This window comes from Phyllopteryx taeniolatus, chromosome 2, assembly GCF_024500385.1.
Source record: "Phyllopteryx taeniolatus isolate TA_2022b chromosome 2, UOR_Ptae_1.2, whole genome shotgun sequence".
Lineage (NCBI taxonomy): Eukaryota > Metazoa > Chordata > Actinopteri > Syngnathiformes > Syngnathidae > Phyllopteryx > Phyllopteryx taeniolatus.
Window position 1 is genome coordinate 24,076,589 of NC_084503.1, and position 19,780 is coordinate 24,096,368.

Sequence of the window (19,780 nt, forward strand, 5' to 3'; positions counted from 1 at the left end):
AGTATTATTTCCATCAATCCAGCATACTACTGGCACCAGTCTATCCTTAATCACCCTTAATGCTGTACATCCTTCCCATCTCGGTCCCTCTGTCTGGCCAACCTGTATAGGTCTTTCTCTCCTTCTTTAGTGTCCAACCTAGCATACATGTCATCATATGCCATTTGTTTGGCCTTTGTCACCTCTACCTTCTCCCTACGTCGCATCTCCATGTATTCCTGTCTCCTCTCCTCCGTCCTCCCAGTGTCTTCTTCTCAGCTAACCTCTTTCCTTGTATGATTTCCTGTACTTTGAGGTTCCACCACCAAGTCTCTCTGATTACCTGTCTAGTCTTATGGAAGCTCCTCCTGTCCACCGAGAGCTTGTCTCACCTCTTCTCGAAAAGCCGCACAACACTCTTCCTTTCTCAGCTTCCACCACATGGCTCTCTGCTCTACCTTTGTCTTCTTAATCTTCTTCCCCAATACCAGAGTCATCTTACACACCACTAACGTATGCTATCAAGCCACACTCTCCCCTACCACTACTTTACGGTTGGTAACCTCCTTCAGATTACAGATTTGTTTGGCCAACTTTTAAGCCGGATGCTCTTCCTGACACAAGCCTCTGTATTTATCCAGGCTTGGGACCGGGCTGCAGTTTGCACTGGCTTGTGCCCTCCATAGGGCTGTATTGTATACTAGACAGATGGGCAGTTATTAGACAGACAGTTATTAATGAAATTATTATTCCTGAGTTATTTTACATGTGGGCAGAGCTTGGCAACAAAGTTAAATGAAATGCCGTAAAACACCTCTAACTGTCAAGGATTTGTGGTGATGGTGGCAAAAGGTGAACCAAAATGCAGGGAAGCAGGAGAAGGGAGGCAGAGAAGTTGGTGTAAATAAAAAAAAAAAAGGGATTTATTCTCGAGCGGCACGTTGGTCGACTGGTGAGAGCGTCTGCCTCACAGTTCTGAGGACCTGGGTTCCATCCCTGGCCCCGTCTGTGTGGAGTTTGCATGTCCTCCCCGTGCCTGCGTGAGTTTTCTCTGGGCACTCCGGTTTCCTCCCACATTCCAGAAACATGCGTGGTAGGTTGATTGAAGATTCTAAATTGCCCGTAGGTGTGAATGTGAGTGCGGATGGTTGTTTGTTTGTATGTGCCCTGCGATTGGCTGGCAACCAGTTCAGGGTGTACCCCGCCTCCTGCCCGAAGATACCTGGGATAAGCTCCAGCACTCCCTTGTGAGGATAAGCGGCTCAGAAAATGGATGGATGGATGAATGGATTTATTCTCGCAAAAAAAAAAAAAAGGCAAACAAGCCACGTGGAGTAATCGAACTACTGAATTAACAAAGTCCCAAAAAACAAGACTCAAAGTAACAAACAAACATTGGGAACAGACTCACAACGACCTGAAACAAGTCTACGGAAATGCGACTGATGATTACAGGGAACTAAATACAAACCAACTGATGAAACGAGACACACCTGGACAAGACACGAATGGCTGGAGGGAGCTGATTGCATGACACATCAGGGCTGATGAAAATAGGTGGAAAGGAAACCCTAACAAGTTCACAAGACATGAACAAGGGCCACAAAAACATGAAATAACATGAAACAAAACCAAACTCAAGATAAACAAGTCAACAAGAACACAGATCATGACACATATAATATAAGTAATAAGGGGAATGTCTAAAAATCAAGCCCCAAAGCCAGTTTCACTAGCAAACATGACATTTGGTAGGCATATCAAACATGAGTACACTCAAAGAGAAGTCTCAAAAGAAACAGGAAATCTGCCATTTTATTTTGAAGTAGCCATTTCATGGTCATTTTGGCCATTTCCAGGGGTCCTTCAAAGACAGACTTGTCCGAAGGAAGGTATGTTACTCAATCCAGAAAAACGGCTGCCATTTTCTTTCCATTTCACTGTGCCGGATATAGGTTGTGTGAATTTAGCGGCGGTCCACCAAAATTGTGTTTTCTCACACAAGGTTATACTTGTTCTTTTCAGATTACGTTGTTGGGGTGGGGGCTCCGCTCTCATGCCCCGTGGCTGCTCTCTGGGGTGCGCTCCTTATCGTTCCCATGTTGGGCCTCCCTATCCACCCTCCTTCCACCAAGCTGGGGACACTGTCTCACCTCTGGCTGGGTGGAGACTGGCTACATTGGCGGTCCCTGCGGGTTGGTGTGGGGCGTCTCGCTCTCCTGGAGGTAGGGGTGGGGGGCGGTTGCAGGGCCCACGGGGCAGTTGGGTTGGTGGTTTGGGCCTCTGCGGCCTCTTCCGGGTGGCCAGCTTTTGGGCGCCTTGGTGGTGCTGGTGGACCATCCTGGGTCCCTCGGTGTGGGCGGTGTCCCGTCCACTGGGCCTCTTACGGGTGGACTCCTGGGCCCGACCCCGCCTCTCAGCTGGATGGGGTCCTCAGTGCAGGCGCAGCAATTACAGGACACTTCTGAAGGTTATAGTGTATGCGAGATGGTGTCAATCCACTTGCATGTGTCCGCAGATACTAACCTCTGGGACTTATTCGCTTGGTGAGGGGCCACTCACTCGTTGCGATAAATAACTATATTAACTTACCATATTAACTAACTATATTGATCCTATATTGTCCTGTCATTCCTTCACAGGGTGAAGCTCTCCTGCCCCATACAACACAGCAATCTTATGTGTCATTGTAGTAGGCATACAATGATTGACTTTCCTCATCTTTATTACAGCTAATGTCCTGTCTTTTGTTCTCTTCTCTTCCTATCTCATTTTACCTTTTCACTGTCTATCCCTTTTGTTTTTTTCTGTCACTCCCCTTTAAAACTTTATTCTGTCAGACTGAAATTTTCAATAAAAATCGATCAGAATAAAAAGAACCACAGTGGCATCTTAAAAAGTCGACTGTGGCACAGTAAAACTATTCTGGCATAAAAGGAATACAGATCCTCCTTTCTGTTTGACCTACCAGTCGAACAGGACAAAATAAATAAATAAATCAGATTACGTTGTTGGGAAATCCCTTTACCATGGACCTCACTTTTGAAATTTTCAATTCGGCTGAGATTTTCTGTGGTTCTGACAAAGATGAAAATGTTCCTTGATTGCGTCCTCAAAACTCACACATTCTAGGATTCGTCCACGACATAAATCTATGTCCTTGATTTACTATTATTAGGGCCCGACAGCTGTTTTCCGTAAAGTTAGAAGTAAATCTGGCTATGCAATTGCTCTCAGTTTGAAAATGAGATTGTTTGAGCAGACACCTTTGAAAAATCAGATGGCCTGGTTGAACATCTTATGGGGCATTTTCTGTGAAGGTTTCGGTCTGAAGATTCCAAATAATTTACATTGATTTCCGGGCAGAAAACTTTGGCAAATTTTCGACATAAAAAGTGACATAAAATCGTTCATCCATATCCGTTTCTAGGACTCATTCGTGTTTAACACTCTTCTATCCATTGATAACCTCTATTTTGTCAGATTGCTACCAAATTTTAACTACATGTGGGTGACTTTAAATTTGCGAAATGTTTGTTTTTCCTCATTCAATGTGCATGGCACCAAAGTAACTCAATACCAACTTCATGTTGATTAAGTGGCTGAGATAACAAGGTCTTGTTGTTTTGCTCTCAAGTCAAGTGTGCTGTTATATCTGGTGTTGCATCTTAAAAAAATGTCAGAAAGAATGCAGAGACAACAGGCAGGGATTATCACCTTAAATTTTAGCAACAGCTCACCTAAGAGCTAAATTAAATTCAAAAAGTGTGATGTTTACAGCTCTGCTCTAATGCAACACAGCAATGTGCCAAAATAAAAGCCTTTTGAGGGTTTGTCACTGTCAAGCACACTCATATTGCTTATCTTAATCTCAAACTAAATACATGCATTTTGAAATTAATAAAACCTGACCTCAAATCTCGCAACAGAGTCCCTTGTGCTGTAAATGCGGGTGGATGGTTGCTAGGTGACCACAAGGCGAATGATGAAGATGATGATGATTTCACGCGATAATAATTATTATGCGTAAGAGTAACCTGTCCGAATCAGAAGCTCAGCTTGTGCTTTTCCCCCGAGGACGCTCTTCATCACAAATTGAGGCCAAACTGGATACGATCACACGCTCAGCATGCAGTTTAATCCATTGCGAATGTATATGATCAACCTGCCTAATTAAACTCTCTTTAATTAATCTACTTGACTCCTTTTTATCTGTAATGTATTGTACAGGGTGATTTAACGTTGGTCTGCAATTTATAATAAAGCGTATTGAAATATTTTATTAAAATGATTGTAGTACAATACATACATTTTCAACTTCAGCAACAACTAGCAGATAATTAAATTATTTCTATAGCACTTTTTATGGGTAAAAATCATAGTGCTTTCCAATATAGTTCGGTATAGTTACTTGTCTTTGATTATATATAATTTTCATTTCTGATGCACATTTTTTTCATATACATCAAAAACGAATTTGAGTCTTCAATGAACCTAATATTTTCATAACCACTAAAGTAAATTTATGTGTTTTCGTACAAGGTCGAGACAAAAAACCCGTAAATCCCAAAATCTTTCATACATACATTTAATTTTTGTCCCCCTAATGATGGGTGCGGCATTTCTTATGAGTGTACTGAATCATTAGAATCGGTTCTTTAAAAAGATTAGTTCAAAAGATTCGTTCACCGAATCGTTCAGTTATTTTTCATAAAATAATTCAAGTGCTTCCTCATTCAGTTAATGAACCATCCATGAAGTTCACGTTCACCGTTGTTTGAAAAAAATAAATAAATCTTAAGCTAAATTATCACTTCCTATCTCTCTCTCAGCAAGCTCTCAAACACCTGCGTGGGTTTTCTCCGGGCACTCCGGTTTCCTCACACTCACACCATCGCTAATATAAGATTCTAATGCTTGTCTTTATTCTTCCCATTGCACGAATTGGTCCCCGTGCAGGTTGTTTCTGGAGCCTGCTTGATAATAGATTTTTTTTGCTGCAGAGTGTACACTCTGCCTTTGTATTCTCACTGAAGTTGTATGTGTCCAGATTTTCATCTTTTTCCTGCTATCACTCATTTTCTTAACTCCCGGTATTCCTTACCAACGTGTTTGTGTTGTCTCTCTACTAGTAGTCCCTTGATCTGTTTCTCTCGTCTCTCTCCCTTCTCTGTGGTTGTGTCTAACTGCTGCCCCTCTCCGCTCAGTTCCGCCCAGTTAGCGATGACAGCACACGCACTGACCAATCATGTCTTTGAAATGAACGACGATCAGCTTCCAATCAGGGGCCGGCTCTCGTCGTTCACTCTAAGAGTCATTTTGTTCGCGACCAACACATCACTACAATTTAGTCTTCGATGAACCTAACCTACATATTATTGTACCCGTCAAAGGCAATTTAGAGACTTCAACAAACCCAAATTACGTGTTTTTATAAACATCAAAGTCAATTTAGTCCTCAATGTACCCAACGTAGGAGTCACTGATGGTGTAGTGGTACACTCGCCTGACTTTGGTGCAGGCAGCGTGGGTTCAGTTCCCACTCAGTGACGGTGTGATTGTGAGTGTGAATGGTTGTCTGTGTCTATATGTGCCCTGCGACTGACTGGCGACCAGTTCAGGGTTTAGTCCGCCTTTCGCCCGAAGTCAGCTGGGATAGGCTCCAGCGTCCCGTGACCCAAACCAGGATAAGCGGTGTTGAAAATGGATGGATGGATGTACCCAACGTACTTGTTTTCGTAAATATCAAAATCAATTTAGTTAACAACGACCGTAACATACCGCATTGTGTTGTGTGTGAATAATACTCAACTCTATTGTATTTATTTCATATGTACTTGTGGGTAGAAAGCAAAGCATGAAGAGTTTCTATCGACAAAATACACGGGTGCAGTCAGTGAATGGGGCATTGCAAACAGCTTCTCAAAATATCCACAATCTCTCCTTTATTCTCACCCGTTTCCTCGTTTGGGCAATCCGCTTATTCCACGACATTAGTGCTATGTTTTTGTGGTTTAATAAAAAAATAATACAGTACAGTATACTGTATGTGGAGCCTCAAAACCCAACACAGGTTTGCGGTTTTTCTGCTGCAGCGGGTCAATCGATGTGCGGTGCTTAATCGCTTGGTGTGAGGTGAAGAGTTGCTGTCCTGTACTGTAATTTTTTCACGGTCTACTGCAGCCCGTAAACATTGTTTTTCAGTAAACATTAAAGATGTCAAATGTTCAGTCACCTTTTCGATAAATATCAAAGATGATTTTGTCTTCAATGAACCGAACATGTTTTTGTATACATCAAAAACAATTTTGAATCTTCAATGAATAATGAAGTGTTTTTTGTTAACACCGAAGTCAACTTAGTCTTTATTGAACGTAATAAATGTTTTCGTGAGTAGACGGCTAACAAACTCGTTTTCGTTCACAATGGAGAAGGCAAATAAATTAACGCTAATTAGTTAGCAACCAAGTCACTGATGGTGTAGTGGTACACTCGCCTGACTTTGGTGCAGGCAGCGTGGGTTCAGTTCCCACTCAGTGACGGTGTGAATGTGAGTGTGAATGGTTGTCCGTGTCTATATGTGCCCTGCGACTGACTGGCGACCAGTTCAGGGTGTAGTCCGCCTTTCGCCCAAAGTCAGCTGGGATAGGCTCCAGCGTCCCGCGACCCTAACCAGGATAAGCGGTGTTGAAAATGGATGGATGGATGGATAGTTAGCAACCAACGCTAATTAGTTAGCACTGATCACCAGGAAGAGACTTCGCCGCTATAGCGCAATTACTCCAAACAACAACTAGTTATTTGCTTTGGCCAGAAGTGAGGAGAGAAAATACAAGTGGAGGGAGGATTAATGTTTCATTAAACGCAGACGATTTCGATTAGCATTCCCGATCGCCCACGCAGATAAAAGTGGACAGATACACACACACACACTAAAGCTGTGAGATCGCCTCGTAAATCTGAAGGGTCAGTCGAGTCTCACACTGCTGCATTTACTTTAATGTTGCCATTACAAGTTATTTCCTCCAAAGTTGCCTCCAGTAAACACACACTTTACACCGGCAGGGCTGAAGGGAGCTCAAATGGAGCATAGGCCAGTAATGCAGGGAAAGAAGCGGGCTCATACCCTGGACTCATCACCAGTCAATCAATGGACGACACGTGGAGACAAGCCACAAACCTAACATTCTTCTTCTTGTAAACTTCAAAGACAATCTAATGAGTGCAATGAAACTAACATAGATTATATACATTATATTATATACATCAAAGATGATTTAGAGGGTTTGATGAAGCTAATACATGTTTCATGAACATAAAAGAGTCTTGGACTAACCTAACATAAGTTTTTTTTTTTTTTAAACAAACACAATTTAGTCTTGGACAAAACCAGTGGTTCTTAATCTGGGTTCTATCGAACCCCAGGGATTCAATGAGTCAGTCTCAGGGGTTTGGCGGCGGTCAAGACACACACAAAGTGCCTGTGTGTGTGTGTGTGTGTGTGTCTGTGTTTGTATGCGTCTGTGTGTGTGGCCATAAAGGCCTTTTCATATTGCACTTACCAGGGCGCAGAACGGCGTTGACGAACCCGTTCGTTGTGTATAAGTACAGCGAAGGCGCAACCACGGAACGCCGTGTAGAATTGTGTAGCCTCGAGTTCAGAAATGATTATCGGTGTGACGTCAGATGGCACATCCAATAGGAGAGGCGTTGGTGGAGTGATTTCAGAGTGTTAACAGCAGTGGCCCAACCAGCGGGAAAAGTGTCCATGGTACTTCCTGTTCGGCTGCTAAACAACCATTTCTAAATATTGGCAAGCTTGCACCAGAGTGCCGTTGTCCCTGCCCCGCAGTGAACACCAAGAAAACCAGGTGCAGTGTAAAAAGGCCTTTACACGTTTAAACAACACCCTCACCTTTTAGAGTATTCAAAGCAACTAATATACATGGTGTATTAAAGACAATGAGGATATTATGGGGAATACTCTGAGATAATCTAGCACAGGACCCAAAAAGGTCGAGACCAGATTCTAACCTTTACCTGCAGTTTTGCGAGGCAGGAGTGCTAACCAATTCTTCAACGTGCTGGCCACAGAGTACAGATCACATTCAGTTGCCTAGTACAAATGGCAGCATGTTCAGGTAAAAGACTTTGACCGAATTCTTCGGGGCGTACTTACTCCTGGAAAATAACATTGTGATAACGGGCTGTCATACGCTAAGACGTCAGCCTTTTGTTAAAGAAATTAGTTTGCTCTTCACCAGCGCACCGCTCGGTCCTGCTGGACAAATTGTCCATTTAGCGGTTGGCTAAATGGGAGCATGTCTCCTTTTTCTTTGTCTTCTCTTTGGTACATTGAGGCTGTGCAGATAGGTATCCAATTATATAAGGCAAATGATGGATGTCTCATTTAAGACAGGCGCCACTCGGCCACAGTAAGGGCGCTGCCTCCATTCACCCCCCTCCTCCATACCCTAGCCCGTGACTCAAAGTCACTCTATGAACAAAATCATCTTGTGCTCAATGCTCAACTCAATGATCGACAAGCCACGCTGTATTATATACGGCAGGGGTGGGCAAACTTTCAAACTAATGCATGTCAAATAGTTTATTCTAATAAAATATTTTATTCTCCTGTTGGCGGCACGGTGGCCGACTGGTTAGAGCGTCAGCCTCACAGTTCTGAGGACCCGGGTTCAATCCCCGGCCCCGCCTGTGTGGAGTTTGCATGTTCTCCCCGTGCCTGCGTGGGTTTTCTCCGGGCACTCCGGTTTCCTCCCACATCCCAAAAACATGCATGAATTGGAGACTCTAAATTGCCCGTAGGCATGACTGTGAGTGCGAATGGTTGTTTGTTCCTATGTGCTCTGCAATTGGCTGGCAACCAGTTCAGGGTGTACCCCGCCTCCTGCCCGATGACAGCTGGGATAGGCTCCAGCACGCCCGCGACCCTAGTGAGGAGAAGCGGCTAAGAAAATGGATGGATGGATATTCTCCTGTTATTTTATTTATCCATCCATCCATTTTCTATAACGGTAATTATCACAAGGGTCGCGGGTAAACTGGAGCCGATACTGTGCTAGCTGACCTTGAGCAAGAGACGGGGCATATCGTGGACTGGTTGTCAGCAAATCGCAGGGCACGTATAGACAAACAACCATTTCCACTCATTAAGAATTGAGTCTTCAATTAAACTAAGAAGGTGTTTTTGTTCTCCTTGGAATTTGGGAGGAAACCCACACAAGCAATGGAATAACATGCAGAAGAACTGTGAGGCGGATGTGCTAACAACTCGCCGCTGTTATTTTATTTATCCATCCATCCATCCATCCATTTTTTGAGCCGCTTCTCCTCACTAGGGTCGTGGTGGTGCTGGAGCCTATCCCAGCTATCTTCGGGCGAGAGGCGGTATACATCCTGAACTGGTCGCCAGCCAATCGTAGGGAACATATAAACAAACAACCATTCCCATTCACATTCACACCTACGGGCAATTTAGAGTCTCCAATCAACCTACCGCGCATGTTTTTGGAATGTGGGAGGAAACCAGAGTGCCCGGAGAAAACCCACCAGGCACGTGGTTTTGCAAACTCCACACAGGCGGGGCCGGATTTGAACCCCAGTCCTCAGAACTGTGAGGAAGATGTTCTTGGCAGTCGTCCACCGTGCTGCCTCTTTTATTTATAGTATATTTAATTATAATTAATTAACCATTTATCAGGGGGAAAAGAAATCTGAAAAATATAAATACATGTGAAATATGTCAAGGTTTTTTAATAATTCAGTAATAATCAATTTTCATTTTACATTTGATTATACATCATTAATTTAATTATAATTAATTGTATACTTAATATATTTAAAAATGTATATGTGGAATTTGTAATGTAATATTTGTATTTACAATAAATCAGTTAACTAATTATTAATTGAGATATTGAATAAAAAGAAAAATGAATAGATCTAAAATATTTATTTTTACTTTATTTTCATCATTTCTAATTCATGCAATTTTATTTTAGTAACCAATTATTTAATACAAATGTAAAATTTATATGTAAAATTGCTTATTTTGATTTGTTTTATTTTATCATTTAAAATAAGACCAATGACCAATTATTTAATTAATTAAATATAAATGTTGAATGTACGTATATGCAAAAATGTCTACTATTTCTATTATTGTTTGGAATAAATAAATTAACCAATCATTTGAAGATGGAGTTTGCAGTTTTCAAACTGCTTGAAGCTAGCAGGATTTGAATTTATTCTCAATACACTGCTCCATCCCCCACGCCCTCCCCCCCCCCCCCCCCCCCCCCCCTCACTAACGTGAACATGCACGTTACATACTGTATGTTCACCCTTGTTACGTCTCGGGATTTGTCCAATTCCTTCTTTTTAACATTTCTTGCTAACTGCAAGGGAAGCATCCGATCAAATAAAAGTCTTCGCGAGGCTACTGGGTGTACTGACAAGAAGGTGTGTGCCCGCGTGTGTGTGCACATCAAATGTCTTTGATAGGCTGTTCCTGTTGCGGTGGGACAAGTTTTAAAATAATAATTAAGTTAAATTAGAGGCATAACATGAGGCCAGAGAGGAATGATTTTTCAGAAGATAATTTTAACAATATTCTACTGTCAGGTCATGCAGTTTTAACATAACATAACATCAAAAAGTGTTCTTGTTTATTAAAAACTACAAACTTCACCTTTAATCATTTAAATGAGACATGTTCAAATTGTTTATTTTACAAATATTTTCACTATTATTTATAGAATGAATCAATTAAGCCATTATTGAATAAAATAAATGAAACATGTTAAAAATATGTGTAAATTTTTTTATTTTATTTGCTTATGTAAAATACATTTCATTAAGCAATTATTTATTGAGATAAATGAATTTTAAAAAACAGCTAAATTAATACAACAAATATTACAGGACTCTTGACAATGTAACGGTGGGCCAGATTAAAGAACGGAGTGAGAGATGGGTGGCACACGGGCCATACTTTGCCCACCCTTGGTATACAGGGATATAGACGAGATATTTACTCACATGTTACGTAGGTGTGGATTCTGTGCAAAGGCTCGGGGCTGGATCACCCTCAGGTTGCAGTTCATGATGGTGCTGCAATGAAAAAAAGCGGAGAGAATGCGCGTGAAAGTGTGACCAAAGAGCAAAAACACTAAAGCGTGGGAGAACACCACTGTTTGTTCCATTTCTTCTCGTTTCCTTTTTGGTCTGAGTGCGTGCGTGCGTGCGTGCGTGCCAGCAAGCGTGCATGCGTTTATTAGTTTTTAAAATTATGTAACTCAGCCCCCCCAAAAATATGTGAACATATTAAATCTCATAGAGGTGCATTCTGGCACAGACTCTATCCACTGCAGTGTATGTTTTTTGGAAACATCAAAGATAGTTTACAGCCTTCAGTTAACATAATTAAAATGTTTCTATACCTCAAAAGAAATTGACAATTTAGTCTTTTACTAGTGAATCGTATGCATTATTGTTTTTGTCAACTGTGTGTGTGTGTGTGTGTGTGTATATATATATATATATATATACACACACACACACACACACATACATATTACGAGAACCATAACATTAGCAAACAAATGCAATTTTTTAGTCTGAAAGTACGTTTTATTATATTTCTTCGTTTCAAATGACTTTATTTCATTGAAAATTAAGTTAAATTGTGTCTTGACAGATAAAAATGGTGGAGTGAGTGCATTCTGATACGCTCTCGCTCACTAGCAGGAGAATCCACTGCAGTGAGTCCCGAACAGTTTTGCCTCATCTAAATCCAATTTTAACTCCACATTTAACCCTGCTCAGTGTACAGGTGCCCCGTAGTTGAAGTTCTAATGCTGTTATCAAAGATGTCTTTCGCTGACATCATCATCATGCACCTTGTAACTATGCAGTGCACATTATATTCCCATCATGCCTCTGTGGGGTTTTGACTGAGACTCTGAAGTTAATCACACGACATTGTTATAAAGACAATTCAGAGTCATCAATGAACATAATATTAAGTTTCATAAACATCAAGACCGCTTGGAGTCTTCAATGAACCAAAGACAGTTTAGTGTTCAATAAACCAAACATTCATGTCACATATAATTTAGCCTGTATGCATGAGTGGGGATAGATTCTTGAGGTACATAATAAAGGACATATTTAAGTCACCCACAGTTATCACCTGCTCAACCGGTATTCAATAAGGTTGTCTTTTGCCACACCGGCCAAGTGACAATGCTCCAGTCACGCACGGATTGCTCACTCCGTGCATGCGAGAGTGTCACTGACATGACATGCATATTATTGTGTCTGAGTCCTTCAAAATGCAAATCATTTTAAAAAAGTAATTTCATCTATTTATGACATCTATCACTTTATTCTTTAAAACATTTATTTTCATATATTTTTGAGTTAATTGGAATAATTACTTTATTTTATGTTTTCTTCTCTCAATCTCTTAAGATGTCAGGTGATGCTGCTGTCCGAGCAATTGAGAAGATGAACAAAACGATTAAATATGTTATCTTGATAATGATAAAGGCAAAATAAAGCACTCTGGCATTCTTTTATGTTTGAAGACTTTTGGATAATGTTTTTAATATATATCAATAGCTGTTAAAATAACTGCAAAACTTTTGTCCAACAATTTAAATTTCCTAAATGTCAGGGTGGCGCAACCATAATCATTGTCATTCAATTAAATTAAATCTCATTCAATCATTTCATTTCAAAGTAAAGAGACAAGAGCAGTAAACAGGATGATTTATCAACCAGAGGACATGGCTAAAAGGTTTGTAGATCTCTATTCAAATAGATACTGATAAAATAACTACTTTCATCATATGTCATATGTAGGCTGGTACAATTTCCATGCCAGATGGTACAACCAACGTAAAACTAGGAAAATTTTGATTTTATCATAAAACTCTTTTTTTTTTTTTTAGACAAGGGTACAAAGCTAATGCTGGCAGCCAAACAGAAGCCTGTTAATTTTGATATGAGAGGCCATTGTCAGGTGGTGCAACCAATCACTATAATGCAAAACTCTAAGATTATCCACTAAACTTTGAATGTTTACTATTTTTGAATTTGATATTACACACTTTAAATTTTTTACATGATAATTTGTACATGTTAAGTAATATTTAATATATTAAAGAATATATATATTTAAGAAAACTTATGAGTAAAACACAATCATATGTTACTATTTGAAATGAAAATGCATTTTTTGCATATTACATGGCATAACTAATGTTGTCAGGTGGTACAACCAATATTCCTCAGGTGGTGCAACCACTTTAAACCAAAACAGTCACCAAATGATTTCTAAATGTAATGTGTGTAGTTATTATACGAAATATGGGAACTGTGTATTTGTGTAATTTGTTTCCTGTCTTTAAATGTAAAATTGGATTTTTAATACCTCAAACCTGAGCTACAGAAAGCAAAAATCCTAAATTATTGAGGAAAAAAACCCACAATGATAACATTATTATGTTATCTAGTGTAGACATCCTAAGGGCAACTATCCAAATAATTATTCTTAACATAAAGATTAGGAATATATGTGTGTGTGTGTGTGTGTGTGTGTGTGTGTGTGTGTGTGTGTGTGTGGGCGTGTGTATTTGGTTGCAGCACCCTTTTTTATTTATTTATTTTTTTGTCGTAAAGTAAAAAATACTGCAAAAAAAAAAAAAGCTAAAACACCCAACAACAAATGTATTCAATAAATGAGACTTGTTCAAACACATTGTTCTGGACTCAAAAATATTGCATGACACCTACATTGAAAATACTTTTAAGAAATACCTTTTTAGAAACTTCATGTCTGGGCTGCTGTTTCAGCACCCTGAGTCCAGCCCGTGTGTGTGTGTGTGTGTGTGTGTGTGTCATGAGTGCTTTGCAGGGTTGACGTGTTGGAGTCTAGCAGCTGCACGTTGTCATCCTAATAACACCTGATTGTTCTTAAGACGCTGTGGGACTCCAACTTGTCGCCAGACTACCAACGCTCTATGTCGAGTTCGTAGCCTAGCCGCATTGTCCACCTTTTACTTCCTGAAGACCTCGTAATTTTATTTGTATTTCTAACCCATTCTTGCTATTTGTCCCCAGTCTGCCGTTTGCCTTTGCTCCCCGCAAACCAGCGCTAACCTCTTGTGGCCCACCGTCAACCCAGACTCATACCTTGCCAGACAGGTCCTCCTTGGAACCCTGCTAATCCTGGATCTAGTTCTCGGAGCCCATTTTGTTTGCTTCCAAGCTACAATAAACCTTTATTCACAAACTCACCTCCCTGTCCTCTCTGCATCTGGGTCCAACTTGCAACCTGAATCCTGACAGCATAGTCTGGCCCATCATGGACCCGGCGGAGACGGATCCCCTTCGCCAAAGAGTTACCGGACAGAGCATACTTTTGGAGCAACACGACCAAGCCCTCACCCTGCTGATTCAAAAGGTACGTGACTTCTCACAAGCACTCACATCCCTCCAAAATCAATTTGCCTTACTCCAACTTTGCGCACAGCCGCCTGGTGCAGCCTCCACCGCTCCCACTGCCCCCCTCACCCATGTAATGCCTGAACCGTATGTACCCGCACCAGCCCCTTACGACGGCAATCTAGGGTCTTGCCGTGCCTTTTTGGTCCAGTGTTCACTTGTGTTTGAACACCAACCGCAGTCATACTCCACCGACAACGCTAAAATTGCCTACATCATCGGCTGTCTCCGGTGTACAGTGCTCTCGTGGGCCACGGCGGAATGGGATAAATGCTCAGCCATCTGTGCGGCATACTCTTTTTTTTCCATGGAGATGAAGATTTCTGACCACCCGGTGCACGGGAGGGAGGCCGCGAAACGGCTGATGTCACTCCGAAAGGGGTCTTGCAGTGTGGCTGAATTTGCAATCACTTTTCGGTCTCTCGCTGCTGAGAGTAACTCTAATGATGAGGCGCTACAGGAAGTTTTTCGGGGGGCCGTAAATGAGTCTCTTAAAGACGAGTTGGCCTCCAGGGAGGGTTGTCAGACTGGGTTGTCGTCTTCGTGAGCGGCGGAGGGAACGCAACTCAAGGTCACAGACTCTGCCTACCCCGCTTCCTTCTCCACAGCACTCCACTCTCAAATCCTCCTTTGAGCCGCACACTTCGTCACCAGCCCCGCTTCCCGAGATCGGTGAACCCATGCAACTTGGCTGAAGAAAACTCTCAGATTTGGAGGAAACACTCAGGAGAACCTCTAATCTGTGCTTGCATTGTGGAGAGGCAGGCCACTACATCGCAAACTGTCCCACATGTCCATCAAACTGGCAGACTCTCCAATGAAGGAGGATTTGGTGAGTCAGAATGCAAGTTCCTCCTCTTTTTCAGGAGGTTTTCAGATCTCTGCTACCATCTGCTGGAATGATCTGTCTCTGCCCGTTTTAGCCCTAGTAGACTCTGGAGCTGACGAGAATCTCATTGACCACCGCCAAGTTACAGATGAAAATTCATCGACAGGCTCTGACCACTCCCAAGAATGCCACTGCCCTTGATGGGCGGCTGATCACCCATATCCAGCAAGAGACTGCTCCCTTTTCCCTCAAGCTATCAGGCAACCATCTTGAGACTTTAAGTTTTCATGTTTTCCCTTGTCTTCAAGTTCCAATCGTGCTTGGCTTGCCTTGGCTGAGGCTCCATAACCCCAGCATCGACTGGACCGTGCCCAAGATCACCTCATGGAGCAATTTCTGTCATGAGAACTGCTTGCCATCTGCTGCGGTGCCCCCAAGTGGCCGAAGTTGGAGTAAATCCCCTGACCTATCAGATGTCCCCTCAATTTACCATGACCGAGCTCCAGTATTCAGCAAACACCATGCCACCTTTCTACCCCCACACAGGCCTTACGATTGCGCTATTGAACTACAGCACCGCTACCGAGCAGCCATCTTTTTAACATCTCTCGTCCAGAGCGGGAAGTCATGGAGACCTACATCGAGTCATTGGCCGCAGGTATTATCCGGCCCTCCTCTTCACCGGTGGGGGCAGGCTTCTTTTTTGTGGACAAAAAAAGAGAAGACCCTCCGTCCATGTGTGGACTATCGTGGCCTTAATAACATCACCATTAAGAATAAGTACCCCTTGCCCCTGATTAAGTCTGCCTTTTCCCCCCTTCACGGGGCAACAGTTTTCACCAAGTTGGATCTGCGCCAGGCCTACCACCTTCTCCGCATTCGGGATGGAGACAAGTGGAAGACAGCATTTAACGCCCATAGAGGGCACTACGACTACCTCGTAATGCCTTTCGGCATGAGCAATGCCCCTGCTGTCTTCCAGGGATGAGTCAATGACGTACTGCGTAACATGATCAGAAAATGTGTTTTTGTGTACCTGGATGACATCCTGGTTTTCTCCCGTTTCGTCGCAGATCACGAACGACATGTTCAACAAGTACTTCGACTCCTGGAGAACAAGCTCATTGTTAAAGCAGAATAGTGAGTTCCTTGTCCAAACACCACCTTTTTGGGTTGTGTCATTGCTGATGGGCAGCTTCAAATGGACCCAGCCAAGGTAGCTGCAGTCACTGAGTGGCCGACGCCATCCACAAGAAAGGAGCTGCAGCAATTTCTTGGCTTCGCCAACTTCTACCGGCGGTTCATTCGGAACTACAGTCGGGTGGCAGCACCCCTCACTGCGCTCACATTAACCCTAACCTCCTTCCAATGGTCTGAGAAGGCCAACATGGCCTTCTCAGACCATAAACTTTTTTCCTCAGCTCCTACCCTGGGTCCAACTTGCAACCTGAATCCTGACACTTCATTTGTCATCGACCTGAGACCGCCATTGCGCCTCACTTAAAGGAAATGATTGAAGCCACTGCCGTTTACAGACAGTCCCTTTTATTTAAATATCCCAGCTGCGTGCATCTGTGAGATTACGACAACCCGTTATAACCCGCCCCCTCGCACCAAATTTGCACTAGTCAGGAAAATTGGGCCTCCAGTCTTCAAAACAGACCTTTGACAAACCTGAAATGTTTTTGTAAGCACCGTTAAAAAAAAGTCTGTGTGTGTTTTTCAAAAATAAAACTTAAAACTGAGTTGGAAAATGTCTTTTATATATTACTTCTATGAGTTTTATACAACCTTCACATGCTTTATTGTTCCTAGTTATGTTGTGACTACTAGTGATTGAACATCCAAGACCAATGCACGAGTCCTGCCTCCACCCAAAGAATTAAGGACGGGGGGTTGCTGCCAGGGCTCTGGATGTCAGCTATCACCTCAGGATCAAAACGGACCAGTTGTCCTCCAAACAAAGAATTACAGTAAAGAAAATTTTAATTCCTTGAAAATCGGAGCATCTCATATGGTGTACTGTATTTGAAACAATCTTGCCTTTGTATTAAGTGGTATTGGTAATTGCTTTCCCCACATTCCATTGGTAAGGTTTGAGTCCGTAAAGTTCAGGCTATAAAGTTTCCCGTTTCGAGTCCGGCAATCAGGTTTACGAGTCCACACGTTCGAGTCCAACAGTCAGGAGTTCGAGTCCGACAATTAGGGGGTTCGAGTCCCCGACAATTTCGAAGATGTTCGAATATTGTAATAAAGAGAAGTACTGTAGTGAGTACTGAAAGTGGGAAGAGCAAAAAAAAGAATTGCCAATGTATATGTCACCTATCATGACCCATATGAGGGAAAAATATGGGGAAAGAAATCGATGGAGAAGTGGATAATTGAATGTGGTTTCCCAGCAACAGGGAGCCTGTGGTTGAGAAAGAACAAATAATTAGTTAAGGATTTGGAACTTTTAGCATCCCAACAAGAGCAACCGCATCCCTCCTCCATGGACAGATTTGAGGAGGCTGAGGCTGGGAGGGGACACGGAGGGTGCAAGACGATGCTTTCATTGTGGAAAGAAGGGACATTGGCTTGACATTGGATCAGAGAGTGTCCGAAGGAGAAAAAAAACTCATGGTGGTGATCGATGGTGGGGGACCCAGTTCGTCTGACCTCTGGCTGACTGCTGACGGCCCCAAAGACAGAGCAGCGCTTGACTGGCGATATGCAGACACACACACACGCATCCAACGTTGCTCTTTCTTTTTGTTATTTTTCTGCAATGAAGATGCGCTTGGAACTGATAACACTGCTTCGCTTAGGATAGTTATTTAATTTACAGTCACCACCAGACATTCATATACACACGTATGGAGTTAATGTATGCAACTATAAAGTATAATTGATAAATCCCTTTGAATTAGAAAGATGTCCTCCCCCTCTCCAAAACCGGTCCAAATTGACAGAACTAGCATTATATCTGGATCTCTCAGCATTGTTTTTGTTGTCATGACAACAAAAGACGAGGGATGCTTGACAGTTTAATTTGAATCCCATTAAAATAAAACTAAATTTCCCCTGGTCCTTCATGTTTTCTTAAAGGAATTGTACACGTCTTACAAATTCTGCCTGGGTAATCAAACATATGAGCACAACCGTGTGTTTTCTCATTTACTAAAAAAAAGTAGGGCTGTGAATTTCAAGGTAAGAGCAAGTAAATAAAAAGAAAGTATGTGTTCAAATAAAGTGCTTAACTTCAGAATAATTCTTTGAAAAAACTAACAAATTGCAGATAATACTTTATGTTTTGATTATATGGGTAGGAGCAAAATCATGGATTCTAAAATGCATTATACATAGGTTGAAGGGTTTTCCAGAATTTTGAGGTCATCTTTGGGGGTGCGCATTATACACGAGAAATTACGGTACCTGAAATGTAGAATTATTACCTGTAATTGTCTGAGGATCTATTCCCCGTGTTTAACCCCAATTCCAATGAAGTTGGGACGTTGTGTTAAACATAAATAAAAACAGAATACAATGCTTTGCAAATCATGTTCAACCTATATTTAATTGAATACACTACAAAGACAAGATATTTAATGTTCAAACTGATAAACTTTATTGTTTTTAGCAAATAATCATTAACTTAGAATTTTATGGCTGCAACACGTTCCAAAAAAGCTGGGACAGTTGGCAAAAAAGACTGAGAAAGTTGAGGAATGCTCATCAAACACTTGTTTGGAACATCTCACAGGTGAACAGGCTAATTGGGAACAGGTGGGTGACATGATTGGGTATAAAAGGAGCTTCCCTGAATTGCGCAGTCATTCACAAGCAAAGATGGGGCGAGGTTCACCTGTTTGTGAACAAGTGCGTGAGAAAATAGTCGAACAGTTTAAGGACAATGTTCCTCAACGTACAATTGCAAGGAATTTAGGGATTTCATTATCTACGGTCCATAATATCATCAAAAGGTTCAGAGAATCTGGAGAAATCACTGCATGTAAGCGGCAAGGCTGAAAACCAACATTGAATGCCCGTGACCTTCGATCCCTCAGGTGGCACTGCATCAAAAACTGACATCAATGTGTAAAGGATATCACCACATGGGCTCAGGAACACTTCAGAAAACCAATGTCAGTAAATAGTTTGTTTTAAATACTGTCAAATGATCAAACCAAAGGTATTTATATAGCACCATCCATCCATCCATCCATTTTCTGAGCCGCTTCTCCTCACTAGGGTCGCAGGTGTGGTGGAGCCTATCCCAGCTGTCATGGGGCAGGAGGCAGGGTACACCCTGAACTGGTTGCCAGCCAATCGCAGGGCACATACAAACAAACAACCAGTCGCACTCACAGTCACACCTACGGGCAATTTAGAGTCTCGAATTAATGCATGTTTTTGGGATGTGGGAGGAAACCGGAGTGCCCGGAGAAAACCCACGCAGGC

The 19,780-nt window shown here is 42.1% G+C and overlaps 1 protein-coding gene across 4 annotated transcripts in view; it reads right to left on the reverse strand.

The window, feature by feature from the left end:
* ntrk3b (neurotrophic tyrosine kinase, receptor, type 3b) overlaps positions 1 to 19,780 on the reverse strand; it is a 356,045-nt gene that overhangs the window by 275,613 nt on the left and 60,652 nt on the right. For all 4 annotated transcript variants that reach the window (XM_061765463.1, XM_061765464.1, XM_061765466.1 and 1 more), the window contains exon 3: positions 11,041 to 11,112. In XM_061765463.1, the coding sequence (XP_061621447.1) occupies positions 11,041 to 11,112 (72 nt within the window). The remainder of the gene's footprint in view (positions 1 to 11,040; positions 11,113 to 19,780) is intronic.